We start from the raw sequence: 14,316 nt of genomic DNA, 5'->3' as shown, positions 1-14,316 counted from the left end.
TTCTATTCTGAACAAAATATTGAAATTTGCCACTTCCACACGTTTGCATTCAGTTTTTATTCACAATTTGGAATGTCCCAACTTTTGGGGAATTGGTTTTGTATGTTGAAGTGGGTTGAGGAGCTTCATTTGTACAAATATTACGATTTACCGCCATCGTGTAACATCTTGCTGCTATACGTAACTATGTTGAAGTGAGTTGAGCTGCATTTTAAAATTAAAAAGTAGTGCTATGCCGCCATCTGGGTGGCATCTTGAATCCAGGAATTTAAAGTACCGGTAGTGCTTTGCCACCATTTTCGCTGATTCTTCTTCTACGCGTTCCGTTAACTCCCCGTGGCCTGCGCAACAGCGCCACCCCAGACTTGGCATCTACATTACAGCAGTTAAACGTCCTCAGCGTCTTCTTTTGGACACGCGCAAGTCTTGCAATGTAAGCAATTATGAACTTTTTAGAAGTGGGGGGCGTCAACAAATGGCAGATTTTTTTGGGGTGCTTTTTGCAGCAGGTACAGCATCGTTCAGCCGAGCAAAGATTCGTAGCCTTCTCGTGAGCGTCTTTTTCGCTTTTATGAAGGGCGATGACTCGAGTGGTCGTTTCCCGAGAAGATTGATGCTTCCATAACGGCTTCTTTCCTCCTGATGCTGCAGTATTATCACAGTGTCACAAAGACCATTGATCATTGTGTGCCATTGGGCTGAATGAGGCAACTTTGTAAACGAGAATCTTCAAGGTAGCAAACTATTTAAAATGGGTTACAAATGGTACTTTAATTGACTTACTTAAGCAATTATTTGCGCTTTATCGACACCGTGTTTTGTGCAAAGCGCTTGACCAAGCCTCTTATTCACTTTTTTGGAAACCTATCAGTGTACCAAGACTGCATGCTTCCGACACGCTAACGCTACAGTCCGACCGAACGCTAGCTGAGCGTTTTCAGCCACGTCAACCTACGGAAAGGTTTCCCTTTTTGGTTTAAAATAACGGACTTCAACCATACACTGGGTGTTTTTTTTCCGCTTTTGATACATTTTTAAATCCGTCTGTGTTCTGTCGTACCAGCTAGCTAACATATGATGATGAGATTGTCAAAATTAAAAACTGAGGCGCTACAATTTTGCTGAAAATGAAATAAACAATAAATATCACCGTGTTTAATTGCTAGTCAATCTTCATCAATGGGTTGGGATCAATCGCTAATACTAAACGCTATTTTGGTTGACAGTTCAACAGCACCCAACAAGCCAATACACTCGTAATTACCCAACCTTTTTTTTTTTACTCTTTCCCGACAGCTATTAACTCATTCACTGCCATTGACGGCTTTAGACGTCAAAAATTAATTTTAACTATTTCTATTATTTTGAATTTTTTTCCACTTTTGTTAACAAGAGTATGAAAACCTATAAAAAAGTTTTTATTGTACATTTAGAACAGATATAAAATTTGTGATTAATCGTGAGTTAACAATTTTTTTTTTTTTTTTTTAAGAGCTCAGTATTGTTCATTCGGAAATGTCATCATCATTGCTCTTTTTTTTTTTTTTTTTTTTTTTTTGTGTGTGTGTGTGTGGGTGAGTATGTGTATGTGCGTGCGTGCGTGTATTTGTTAGCTCACCAGAAAACCTATTAGAAAAAATCTCATACCGTTCACCTAAACCGAACACCAGGAGACCCGAGGGGACCGAAGAAAACCAAGGAAGGTGAAATCCAGCACCGACCAGACACCCCCCACCAGAACTCCTCCCCAGCCCAAGAAACATCCAGACCCCAACAAATCCAAAAAACATAAAATCAGGGAGGCCTCAAGAGACCAAAGGAGAGACCGAGAAAAGGAAGGAAGGACAGACGAAGCCGCGTGAGATCCGCAGACACCAGCCTCCACCGATTCAATAACCTGAGGAGGAAACAGATTGTGTCTGAGTTTCGGTAGATGCTGGTGTGGTGGATCTGGCATGCATGAAAATCTCCACCAAAGAGGGGAGCCGTTGACCCCGCCGGAACAGAGCAAGCGCAACACCTCAGGGCCCCCCAGGCCGCGGCAGCGCCAAAGGACGACCCCCGGGCCCCGCCAGGGCCACCGGCCGGAGAGCAAACCCAGGAGCAGGAGCGCCCCCCGCCCCAACACGGCCCGCGCCCCCGGCCCAACGCAGCAGGACGGGGCACTGCAGGCCCACCAGGCACCCCACCGGCCCCCAACCCCCGCCCCCCCATCCACCCCCGCCACCCACCCCAACACGGACAGGGGACCGCAGCACTGCTCTATACTGCGGCCCCCAACCGATGGCACCCCCACAAGCCCCCCCCCCCCACCCACGGGCATATGGGACCCGTCCGGCGGGGCGATAGGGCTCGCCCCCTGGATACTGGGTCCCGCCTCGTGAGTTAACTATTGAAGTAATGTAATTACAATTTAATCGCCTGACGACCTAATCTTTAATAATCTTTTCTTTTTTTAAATAATCTTTTTTCAAAAAAGAAAAGATTATTAAAAATTAAGGCGTCTGGCGATAAAAAATTATAATTGTAATAATTTTATTTTATTTTTTTAAATCTTTTTCAAAAAAGAAAATATAATTTTTTAATTAGGGTGTCAGGTGCTAATTTTTTAATTAATTTTCTTTTCTTTTTTAATTAATCTTTTTTTAAAGAAAAGATTATTACAATTAAAGTGGCAGGCGATTAATTTTCTTTTCTTTTTTAAAATAATATTTTTTCAAAAAAAGAAAAGATTATTAAAAATTAGGGCATCAGGGGATTAAAATTTGTAATTGTAATTAATCGCATGACTTCAATAGTTAACTGATGATTAATCACAAATTTTATATCTGGTCTAAATGTACAATAATTTTCCCTAGGTTTTCATACTCTTGTTAACAAAAGTGGAATAAAAATGTAAAACTAACAGAAATATATTCAAATGAATTTTTGACGGCTATAGCCGTGAATGGCAGTGAATGAGTTAAGATGGCGGTGTTGTTTACGTTGCATAGGTCACGCATTGTAACACTGGAAATAAACCGTTTGAAAGCTCATAGCTCAGCTTGCGTTGTCTGGCCGGCGACTAATGACCCCCGTGGGTAGGACTACATTTCCCATGATTCTTAGAGGTAGATCTAATTCCGATTAGATTACGCAAACATGAATTAGGGAGTAAATAGGAAAGAATCACAGTTAAATTCCCTTTTAATGTGTTTATCGTATGAATCGCTATGACAACTATGTGATTGGCATAGATAACAAAAAATGAAATAAAATGAGACTAACCCATCAAATTCCCGACATCTGATTACCATAAACTAGCGCTAAGCTAACCCGGCAGGCTTTGCCCCTCCAGTCCAACATCCAAGTTAGCAAACTCCCTTCCCACTTTCATTTTCAAGAAAGTATCACCGTTTATCTTTCATATCACACTTAATGTGATAAGTCTACGCTCTCTTCTTACTCCTCCCTTGCAATATTAGCCTCCATAATGGCAGAGACTCTCACAATCGATCCTGGCGCTCCCTCTTGGCTTGTTATTGCTGGGGTTTTTTTTTTGGGGGGGGGGGGGGGTGTTCCTGGGGGTGTTCTCGGCTTTTAGACCAGAAACGTTTGTGAATGTATGTGCGTACTTCCACCTCAATAGCATCAATCGGAGCTTTTTGGAAGGAAGGGGGAGAGCAGGGTAGTGACTCAGCACGTCAGTGATTCATTTGTAATTGGAGGCAATGATTCGAGAGCACGCGCGCGCACGCACACACACACATTCTTGTTCCTTGTCAGAGAGGTGCGCTGCTGATTGAGTGAGGTGGATCATTACGTGTGCTGCTTGCCAAAGTGGAAGGAAAGTAACTCAACGAGACTCCGTCTCAGTCCAATAAAGACAGAACTGAAGGGGGCTTGGCTATAAAAGTAGAAGCAGAGTCTCTGCTTTTTGTTGTTGTTTGTTTTGTTTTTGTATAGACGCCTGTGGCACTGAGCGCAGGTCAACATCTCCCCTTTTCTTCTGTCTCATGCTGATGACATCACACCTGTCCCTTGTGTGACCCTAGCATGAATCAAGTGCTCTGCTGGTTGGCGGCTCGAAGCTGGAGCTCGTTTTCCAATTGTGTGTCCTTTATCAAGAATCCAAATGCCATGAATGAAAAAAAAAACACACACACACAAAAAAGACACATTGATCGCTGTGATGTTGGTTAATGCGCCTCTTGAGTATTTGAGCACGCTCAAGATGTTATGCTAACATGCCTCCAGGGGGCGCTGTGAGCAGCATGAGCATGACGTTGTCAGAGCTAGCAAATTATCTTCGAGCAACATCATTTCAGAGCCTGAAAGTGTTTGGATCGGCAAACTGACACTTTAATTCAAAAATGTTAAATGCTGTTGGTCTGATTCTGTGATTTTCGACATCAGTAGTGTCAGAATGACAGATACATTTTGTAAATATTCTTCAAAAACAAAGCTTCAAGATGTTTATTGCCTCTCGGCTGAAACAGAGAATTACCTTTTTTCTTTTTCTATTTCGTTTTTTAATTGTTCATTTGATCCCGCATACTCACAGTTTGGCATTCACGGATCAGGGACGGCTCCTGGATTTCTCTCTCTCTCTCCCGGGGTTAAAGTGGGGCTTGATCAATAGGTACAAAGAGACTATATAAATGCTATAGCCCCATCTAGCCCCGGTGTAGCGTCATCCCTGCTGCGGATTCATTTTATTATATATATATATTATTATTATTTTATTTATTTTTGCCTATATTTGATTAATTTAGTTAGTTTTTTTTGTTAGGGCTAACCCCTATTTTTCATGGAAAAGCATCATTATTATTATCATCAGTGTATTTAATGGGGATATTGTCAATACTGTACGTTTTTAAGTGTGTGTGTATATATATATATATAAAGTGTTTATTTCCTCATTAAAAACATTTTTTGAGAGGCTGGAAAGGATCAATGACATTTCCATTTGTTTCCAAGATGAAATATGATTTGAGAAGTGTTTTGGGGTTGTGTGGTCAAAGAACAAATTACATTTGTCTCTCAACGCACCCCTGTAATTCTCTAATTACTGCAACATTATCCAGGATATGTGCAACCCTAAAGAGGACAAGCAGTATAGAAACTGGCTGGATGGTTAAAATCATGAACATAAATTGGTTTGGACACAGCAAAGTCTCAATCAAGAGAGCTGCTTCAAATCCCCTCTTTACTTCTGCATTTGCTTTTTCTCGCCTGTTGGAGGCGCTGTTGCGCCGCCACACACACATAACCGCGCGCACCCTCGCTTCCTCCAACCCGGATGGATGACTTCAACGTTCCGCCTGGGTTTCCTTTATGATCCCGGGATCTTCCTCCTCTCTCACCAGACATCAGCCAGCAACGGAGGAGAGCGCACGCACTCGCACCCGCACCCGCACCACGTCCACGCATCTTCCAACTGCAGTTGCAAACTGGGGACCACCCAACCCACAGCTGGCATCGAACCTCGGGACTTCCACTAGGACTTCTATCAAAAATTAAAAGAGAAACAAACAAACAAACAAACAAAAGAAGCTCGTCCCTGCAACGACCGGATCTAAGACTGCCAAGAGGACGACCCGAATCGACTTTTAGCCGCCGCCAGCCAACATGTCCGAAGTGTTGCCATACAACGAGGGGAAAATGAGCGGCTACGGGGCGGACAGCGAGGTCAGCCAGATGTCCTTTAGCTGCGGACTGCAGGACACAAGCGCCTTTTTCGCTGGCTCGCAGGCCAAGCGACCCCCGAAGCTCGGCCAGATCGGCAGAGCCAAGCGAGGTAAAACGGACATCGAGTTGCTTTTCCTTGTTATTTATTGCCATTTTAATGCATGGTGCAATCTCGTGATGAGTTCAAGGACCAGCTGTGTATTTGTTTGTCGTGCGGTTACATGCGATCTTGTGATGCATTCAGGGACCTGGAACTATATTTATATTGGTTACTTTATTGTTTTTCTGACATGATCTCGTAATGCATTAAGGACAGAATTTTATTTTATTTTTTATTTTATTGTCATACTGTTTCCATGCGAACTCGTGACGCATTCAAGAACCAGGGACATGTTTTTTCTAATTCTTACGGTGGCCACTTATTTATCACATACATGCGACCTCGTGATGCATTCAGGAACATGATAGATGGGTTTTTTTATGTTGTCACGTGATTGTTTATCATAGCGTTTCAATGCGATCTCGTGACGCAAAATTGGTCGTAAATGTTACTTGTAATGTTTGTCAGACTGATTACACGTGATCTCGTGTTGCATTCAGGGGGGGGGGGGGATCTAGTATGTTTGCAGCATGGCTGATTTTACATGCGCGTTATTCGCGCCTTTGACTGCAGTAAACATTCAACCTTAACTGGTGGAGCCATTGCAGTTGTTTTTAGATTCCGTCCCCCCCCCCCAACGTCTAGAAAATAAATATAGAGAATAAAATGTCTTCTTTATTTTTTTGTCCTCCTCTTCAGTGGTGATCGAGGACGACCGAATAGACGAGGTCCTCAAGGGGATGACAGACAAGTCGTCGCCCGGCGTTTAAAGCCCCCACCCCCTCCCCGACTGAACGATGCCTTGCAGACTCTTTTCATTTTGATCACCGATTTGAAGCACTTGTCGGCTGTGCATGTTGGAGGATTGCAGAAGAAGAAGAAGAAGAAGAAGAAGACGGCGACAGGCAGCGGGGGTGACGGCGCGATGAGACGCGCTGGAGGATAAGCAAGGGCTGGAAGAAGAAGAGTGGAAAGATTCGTCGTGGGATATTGCTGGCAATCCTCCAAAAACGAGTCCCGCTTTTTTTTTTTTTTTCTTTTTGGAGAAGAAAAATCGCCCCTCTACCGCCCCCCCTCCCCGCCTGCCAGATAGCGAGACGGCGGCGGTGGCGTCTCGACGCGCGCTGACTTTATTGTGAAAGGTGATGGAGGAACTTGTCATTAAAAACAAACACCACCACCACCCGCCGCTCTGCACCCCCCCCCCCCCCCCCCACGCCCCAAGGAAAAACAAGCGTCAGGATGAAGCTCGACGTTGTACAGTAGGCTCAGCTTGCAACCCCCCACGCCCCCCACCCCCACCCTCTTGTAGATGGTGCATTCAGGGGAGCTGTCCTTTCAGCACCGCTCCAATGCATTCCTGTTGCTGCTCGACTGCTTTGGTATCCCGATCCCAAGCCCCTCCCCCTTCTCCCCCCCCTCCCAACAGACCAAGCAAAACTCTCAAGTCTACTTCTTACTAAAGGAGACCAGATTGTATGTACAAACATATATCCGAGGATGGTGCAATGTTAATATTTTCTGTAGTGGAACGCCACTTGTTTTTGGCCGCGGGTTTTCTTTCGGGCTTTAGCCGCCAGTGGTTCAAGTGGCGGGTTCGTGTAGATGCACCTGCACATATCTTTAAACGCTGAAGGGGAAATATGAACGCGGCGTTTGTTGTTTTCGCTGCCATTTTTCATGAGCTAAACTCGAAACGAGACATAAAAAAAAACCGAGTATTCTCAAATATGGTGAAAGTTAGGAGCAGCTTTTTTTTGCCGAGATGATAATCCTGGCACAATAATCACAGGTGTGGCATATCGAGATGCTTATTAGACAGCATCAGGGTAACAGGCGATTGGATTGGATTATTTCGGCAAAGGAGAAGTGCTCATGAACAGCTTTTTTTTGTGCATAGAGAAAAAACAAACTCAGATCTTTCAGTTAAGCTCATGAAGGACGGACTCAAAAACAAAAGTGTTGCGCTGATATTTGTGTTGATTATATTTACGATTCTAATTATTTGCATTTATTTAACAAAACACTGGCTAAATTGTGGAGATTGAAGGAAATATCGAAATGCGCATTGGTTGTATAAAGTGGTACTTTAACTTTAACAAGCACCCTGATTTACTTTTCTCTATTTTTTGCACTCGCAAGTTAAGGCAATTAATGAATTGAATAAAGCTGAATTAAATAAAAAGGTAGACATTTTCAATACCACTCTTGTAGTCACTAATACCAATAATAATAAATAAATAAGTATGATAACAATAAGTAAATACTTACACAACTTGTACTTTTGAGACATAAAAATCACCCTAAAAACAAAGACAGTTATAAATAAAGAGCTATATATCCCTTTTTAAAAAAACATTTCTAGTTCGGTACTGGTATCGGCTGTTGTCACGAGTATCGATACCTTGAAATAAGGCTGGCATCTGTACTCATCCATCCCTAATAATTATCATAGACTTAATTTTCTACGTGCAAAGGCGTGTATTTTTCTAACAGGCACTCTGATGCCCTTGCACATGGGCAAGGAGAGCCAGCTTATTCAACGGGACAGTCAAACCCAAAAAAATGCAAAATGAGAACAATCGCACGGAGCCGTTGTAGATCACAACCCGTACCCAGATGCTCAAGCTGAAGTTCAGCTCGCCAGGCCACGCCCCTCACAGACACGCATCCATCGCACGAATGCTACACGCACAGTAACGACACTTTACATGCTCTTGTGTTATGTTTTATAACATACGGTGCAATTTTGACATGAAGGGCAATTCAGTTGATTTCAATTGATTTGCTAAATTGAGTTCCAAACTTGCGAGTCAATGTACCACTGCACTTTGGATCTTTTTGCAATTAACGGTGTTTTACGTCATGCATGGATTTTCACTCCGGTGCCAACGCGGGTGTCACCACGCTTAAACACCCCCCCCCCCCCCCACGACCCCGGCACGCTTGTTTTTAAACAGAAAGCTCATATTTGTATTTTTATATCTAAATATTTGTTATTTAAACGATATGCTCGTTATATGGTCTTACAGTTCATCAACAACAACAAGAAAAGAAAAAAAAGTTTCTACTTGGGAGAGGACGCGCGGGACGAGACGACGTTGATTTTCGCTCGCCTGCTCTCGTTCGATTATCAGAGATCGGAGTTTTTGAAAAAAAAAAAAAAAGACTAACTGAATGTGTCTGGTTTTTGCACACATCGATGTTCAACTATTAGTAAGAAATCGTATACTGTGACTTGAGCTTCGTTGATGAATTTGTTAGAAAATGGCAGTTTTAGAGTATATTGCACTGTTTACGAGTATAATCAAATAACACGTCGTTATTTGACCCATTTTGAACATTTTTATTTTTTTGTGTTTTTTGTTTTTTTTAAGTTTTATTTTGTACCATCATTTTAAAGAAACTGGATATGGTTTGTTGTGCATGAAATATTTTCAATAACGGAACATCATTTTATGAAGCAAAAAAAAAAAAACCTGCTACAAAAATTGTCATGACATTCTAAGAATGAGTCATTGTATATTATGATGCCATTTTCACTGTATTTGGTGAACTAATAAATGGTGAAAGATGGAAATGTGATTGGGCCTGCTTTTTTTCCCTACCACAATATAAAAGACATTTCCGTCATGTGATCACCACACGCATTTTGGATGGAGCACGAGAAGGCCTCCATGTTAGTTGTGTCAAAATGAGTGCGTTCATTTTGAGTTAATTCAAAGTTCCTTTAACGCCACCATTTTTTTTTTACGCGCAATTAATGACCGCCCCCTTACTTGGAAAGCCTGTAATGGGGAAATTCCAGTTGCAACGCAGCAGACATGTCCACGTCTAATTTTAGCAGTAATAAATGTAAATAATAATGCATATATTTGTGGAGACTGGAGTCAAGTTGCATTTTACAATTTTAAAAATGTGCAGAATTTTACAAGTTATTTCGTGTTAAGGATTAGATGGCTCTTAAAAAAAATGCACTGAGCTGTCACCAACGTCTTACAAATGCAATTATGCCATCTAGTGGCAGAAAAATGACCTCAACACATATCACACTCGTTTTTTTACAGTACAGTACATCTTTTTAATTTCAACTCAATTTTATGAATTATTACGAAATGACTGTATCAGTGACTAAAATATGCAGCCATATTTCTATTAATTTAATCTTTTTCCACTTTTATGTTAACAAGAGAATGAAAAGTGAGATTTTTTTGTATTTTATTGTACATTTAGAAAATATATAAAATTTGCGATTAATCATGAGTTAACTGTTGAAGTCATGTGATTAATTACGATTCAAATTTTTAATAGCCTGACACCCACATTATTGAAACAAGTCATCACACCCCTGTTCATTCATGAATCTTTTCAAGAGAGGAAGTAAAATAATAAAGTCGGTTAATGCGTTCAGAATTAACCAATCACATTGAAATTCATATTAAAGGAATGGATTCTTGACTCAGCAGTAAAAAAAAAAAAAAATTCTACTTGCCGTCGACTGAAGATGACATCACCTGTGCTGAGGAAATAGGACCAATCACGGCTCACATGGTTTCCGGGTTTGGTTCGGCAAACTGAGCCATGATTGGTGAGATGGATAAAAATGGCTGGATTAGCCTGCTAACGCAATATCAAACAGAATAACATGTTTAGACTAATGGGGCTGCATAGAACATATTATTATTAAAAAAAAAATGAAAAAATGGGGTTGACTTCTCCTTTAAGGTTACTAACCGTACCCCCATCAGCCACTTTATTGATCGTCCTAGATAGATAGATAGATAGATAGATAGATAGATAGATAGATAGATAGATAGATAGATAGATAGATAGATAGATAGATAGATAGATAGATAGATAGATAGATAGATAGATAGATAGATAGATAGATAGATGGATAGATAATAGCTAGCTTGCTAGCTAGCTATCAACTACATAGATACAAAGCTAGCTATTGGATGGATGGATGAATAGATAGATAGATAGATAGATAGATAGTGTTGAATTATTAACATTGTTTTTCAGTTTCAATTTATATTTTAGCCGTTTTGGATTTAGTTATAGCTGTGTAGCTCAATGAATAGTATTGTCTATTGTATTCTTATCTACAATGGGAATTTTATTAATATGATAAGATACGATATACTTTTATTTTTCCCGTGAGGAACTTTTTCCTGGACTTCGTCCAGCTGCAGCTACAATATAGAAAAATAATAGAATAAAATGAGTAGTAATAAGTAAAAGACTAACTAAGAAGTTTTCACAGTGGTATATATTATTAATATATATATTATCTAAGTATATGTTTTATATACATAATATTGAACCATGCATCTTATCGTACTGAGTTGATGCTATTTAATAAATAATAGCGAGTTTGATGGTTAATTTTAGATTTTTCTTTTTTTTTCACAGCACTGTGATTTATGAATCCCAGAAATATTTTGTGTGCTGTGTTTTTTATGAGCCCCACTAATATGTAAAAGAGGTGAAGTTGATTAGCAGTTTGAAGATAATTTTTAGTTTGATTAAATCTAGGAAATGGTAGATATTTGTAAGTTTTGTGTAATTTGTATCCTGAATTAGATCAATATGGTTACCTCTATTTTTTTATGGCCCCAAAGTCATCATATATTAGTGTCTTAAATTGTATCTGCTTGTGCTCATTTTTATTGTAGTGTTTTGTAGCTCTTTTGTTTACCTCATAGCCTGATTTAGAGGGTTGTGTTATTTACGACGTCTTTTGAGTTATGAGGTCTCTATTTTATCCTCCCTTTATCTTGACGTGTTTGAAAAAATCAGTGGATCTTTGTCAAAATGAGGGAGTTTATGTTTAAGAAATTAACCAATGTAGACGAATTAATAGATTAAAAAATGAAAAGGTTTTGAAGTGATAATTCACAGTTTGAATATGAAGAAATCTACCAGAGGAAATCGAGCGGAGCAAAGTAAGTCTGAAGCAAGCAAGGACAATAATGCATATTCGCCGGATGAAGGTAATTATATTATATTATATCTTTTATCTCAGAAACAATTGAAAAATGTAATGTTTGGAGCCCAGTGTTTGCAAAAGAGTACAGATAATATGAATATATGTGAGTTTTTTCCAGCATGTCACGATTCGGCCGGTCGTGGGATTCTGGGAAGAGAATATATGCTAGTAAAATGATTCCTTTCAGGATGGTGAAAGGCACAGTTATGCAAATTTAGAACAAATTTAGTCATGGCAAAAAATTTTTTACCTATTATTGAACAAAACCTATTTGAAAAATAAATATTTACAAGCTCTGTCTTATATTAATGAATGAGCGAATGTCATTCAACTCAATCAAAGGCTGGGCTCTATTTCAATGTCACAAGAATAGATCTTTTCCTGTTCCAACAGCACAGGACCTATGGATCTTAACCAAATAACATTTACTAATGCCAACTAACAAAAACTATCAGGGTTTTTCCTCCAAATAAAATTTACCTGGGTTTATGAGAAGACTAAACATATTCCGCTCTCAGGTTGATGACGGAAAGGAGAGACGAAATTCCACAACTGGTCTACAAGGCTGCCGGCTATCTCATCAACTGATGATCATCAATCTTATCACCTCCGACCTGGGAGCCACGTCAGCTGACCCAGTGTTCGGTTCTGGAGCGGCCGTTTGGACATCGTTTTGACATCATTCAACGGATCAAGTCAAGTGCCTTTTCCTGGGCAATCATCACGAGAATCACATTTGCAGGCAATCTATTCTGGGGTTCTGCAAAAAGATGACAACGTCATCTTCTCATTCAACAAAGAACTTCATCACGAGATGGCTTCAAAGAACACATATTCGTCTGCCGATATATTGCGACACTTTTTAATGAACAACATTTTATGTTAAGCCTCACATATGTTATGCTTATTCCACTAAAAATCTTTTAAATGTATCAAATTGTTTTTTAATGTCATATGATTGCTAAACTACCTCCTCTCCTGCTAAAGGGCTAAACTATCTCCTCTCCTGCTAAAGGGATGTTTTAATGATAATAATTTCCACCACACAACCATTGAGAAAAAAAAAATGTTTTAATGTGTTGAGCTCTCATGAGCTCAAATGAGGGAATGTTGAATTATTAACATTGTTTTTCAGTTTCAATTTATATTTTAGCCGTTTTGGATTTAGTTATAGCTGTGTAGCTCAATGAATAGTATTGTCTATTGTATTCTTATCTGTCTCTCTCGCCTGAGAAGAAAAGGGCAACAAGTTTCTTTTACTTATTATCTAAAAGGGAGTATAGCCTAGTACCGGTCTCAGTCGGTCGAAGAGACAGGCTGATTTATTATTGTTCAAGTCTAATCTGATTTGTATTCCTGGGAACTTTTGCCTTTCTGTGCTGAATGGGAGGGGAGGAGACTTTTCGTATTCACCCACTTTTCAATAAATAATGATGTGCAGGAGAAGGAGGGACACACAATCTGAACGGAACACGGTTTGAGTGTCTTCATTTTGTGTGATCAGAAGCTTCTGATAATTATAATACCTTTGCAAAGGGACTTCTTCACCAGAATCTCACCATTCAGTTAATTGAACACGCAAAGAGTAGAATACAAATATTTTCTACTCTAACAATAGATAGATAGATAGATAGCTAAGAAGCGATAGATAGATAGATAGATAGATAGATAGATAGATAGATAGATAGATAGATAGATAGATAGATAGATAGATAGACAGATAGATAGATAGACAGATATAGATAGATAGATAGATAGATAGATAGATAGATCGATAGATAGATCGATAGATCGATAGATAGATAGCTAAGGATAGATAGATAGATAGATAGATAGATAGATAGATAGATAGATAGATAGATAGATAGATAGATAGATAGATAGATAGATAGATAGATAGATAGATAGATAGATAGATAGATAGATAGATAGATAGATAGATAGATAGATAGATAGATAGATAGATAGATAGATAGATAGATAGATAGAATTACTGTGTCATCAATGCTAATTTCCGTTAGCCTGTCGATGTGGATGATATGTTAGCACTAAGCTAACCTAGTGTTTGGATGGTTGCAAATGTTAATTGTCATTTAGTCTGTGTGGTCATGCCTCGAATACGCACAAAGCTTTTTTCTCAGTTCTTGGCTGGAAGTGAGCGCTAGCGCTAGCTTTGATCTGGCTCCACTTTAACCCCCGCCGGCCGAGCGGGCTCCCATTAATGTTCCTCCCCCGGTTACATAAGCATGCCATACAGTATTTTATGCCATTATGCTGCCCCCGGGAGAGACGGGCAGATATGCAGCGATGTTTGCGCCGGTCCCCACTGCATTTAATGGCTTCCCATAATAGTGATCCGCTCCATGTTATCTACGCTCCTCGAGCAACCCACGACAAGGCCTATGAGGACATTTGTAAACCTCCAAGGTTTATTCTTGTGCAGTTGTGGGCACATTTCATACGATTGAAGTTCACATTGTTTAGGTCATTCTTGACGGCAAATGTGTGACAAAAAGTCCACTATTAGATTTGTTGTTTAAGCAAACCATAGGAA

General features: G+C 39.9%; 1 protein-coding gene across 1 annotated transcript; it reads left to right on the top strand.

Moving 5' to 3' along the window:
* The first annotated feature begins 5,460 nt into the window (after nucleotides 1-5,460).
* Nucleotides 5,461-9,350, top strand: camk2n2a (calcium/calmodulin-dependent protein kinase II inhibitor 2a). Its single transcript, XM_086093055.1, has 2 exons — nucleotides 5,461-5,779; nucleotides 6,470-9,350. The coding sequence occupies exons 1-2, from the start codon at nucleotides 5,611-5,613 to the stop codon at nucleotides 6,538-6,540; spliced, it is 240 nt and encodes a 79-aa protein (XP_085949181.1). The 5' UTR covers nucleotides 5,461-5,610; the 3' UTR covers nucleotides 6,541-9,350.
* Nucleotides 9,351-14,316: the final 4,966 nt, after the last annotated feature.

Source organism: Leptonotus elevatus, chromosome 1 (assembly GCF_054856555.1).
Source record: "Leptonotus elevatus isolate MCC_2025b chromosome 1, RoL_Lele_1.0, whole genome shotgun sequence".
NCBI lineage: Eukaryota > Metazoa > Chordata > Actinopteri > Syngnathiformes > Syngnathidae > Leptonotus > Leptonotus elevatus.
Note: the sequence above shows the minus strand (reverse complement) of the source record. Positions and strands in the feature narration are given on the sequence as shown.

Bases quoted from the DNA above. Each gene is read 5' to 3' on its own strand.
- camk2n2a (XM_086093055.1), top strand. From the start codon at position 5,611: ATGTCCGAAGTGTTGCCATACAACGAGGGGAAAATGAGCGGCTACGGG. The intron at 5,780-6,469 runs GTAAAACGGACA...CCTCCTCTTCAG, and splicing joins GATCGGCAGAGCCAAGCGAG to TGGTGATCGAGGACGACCGA.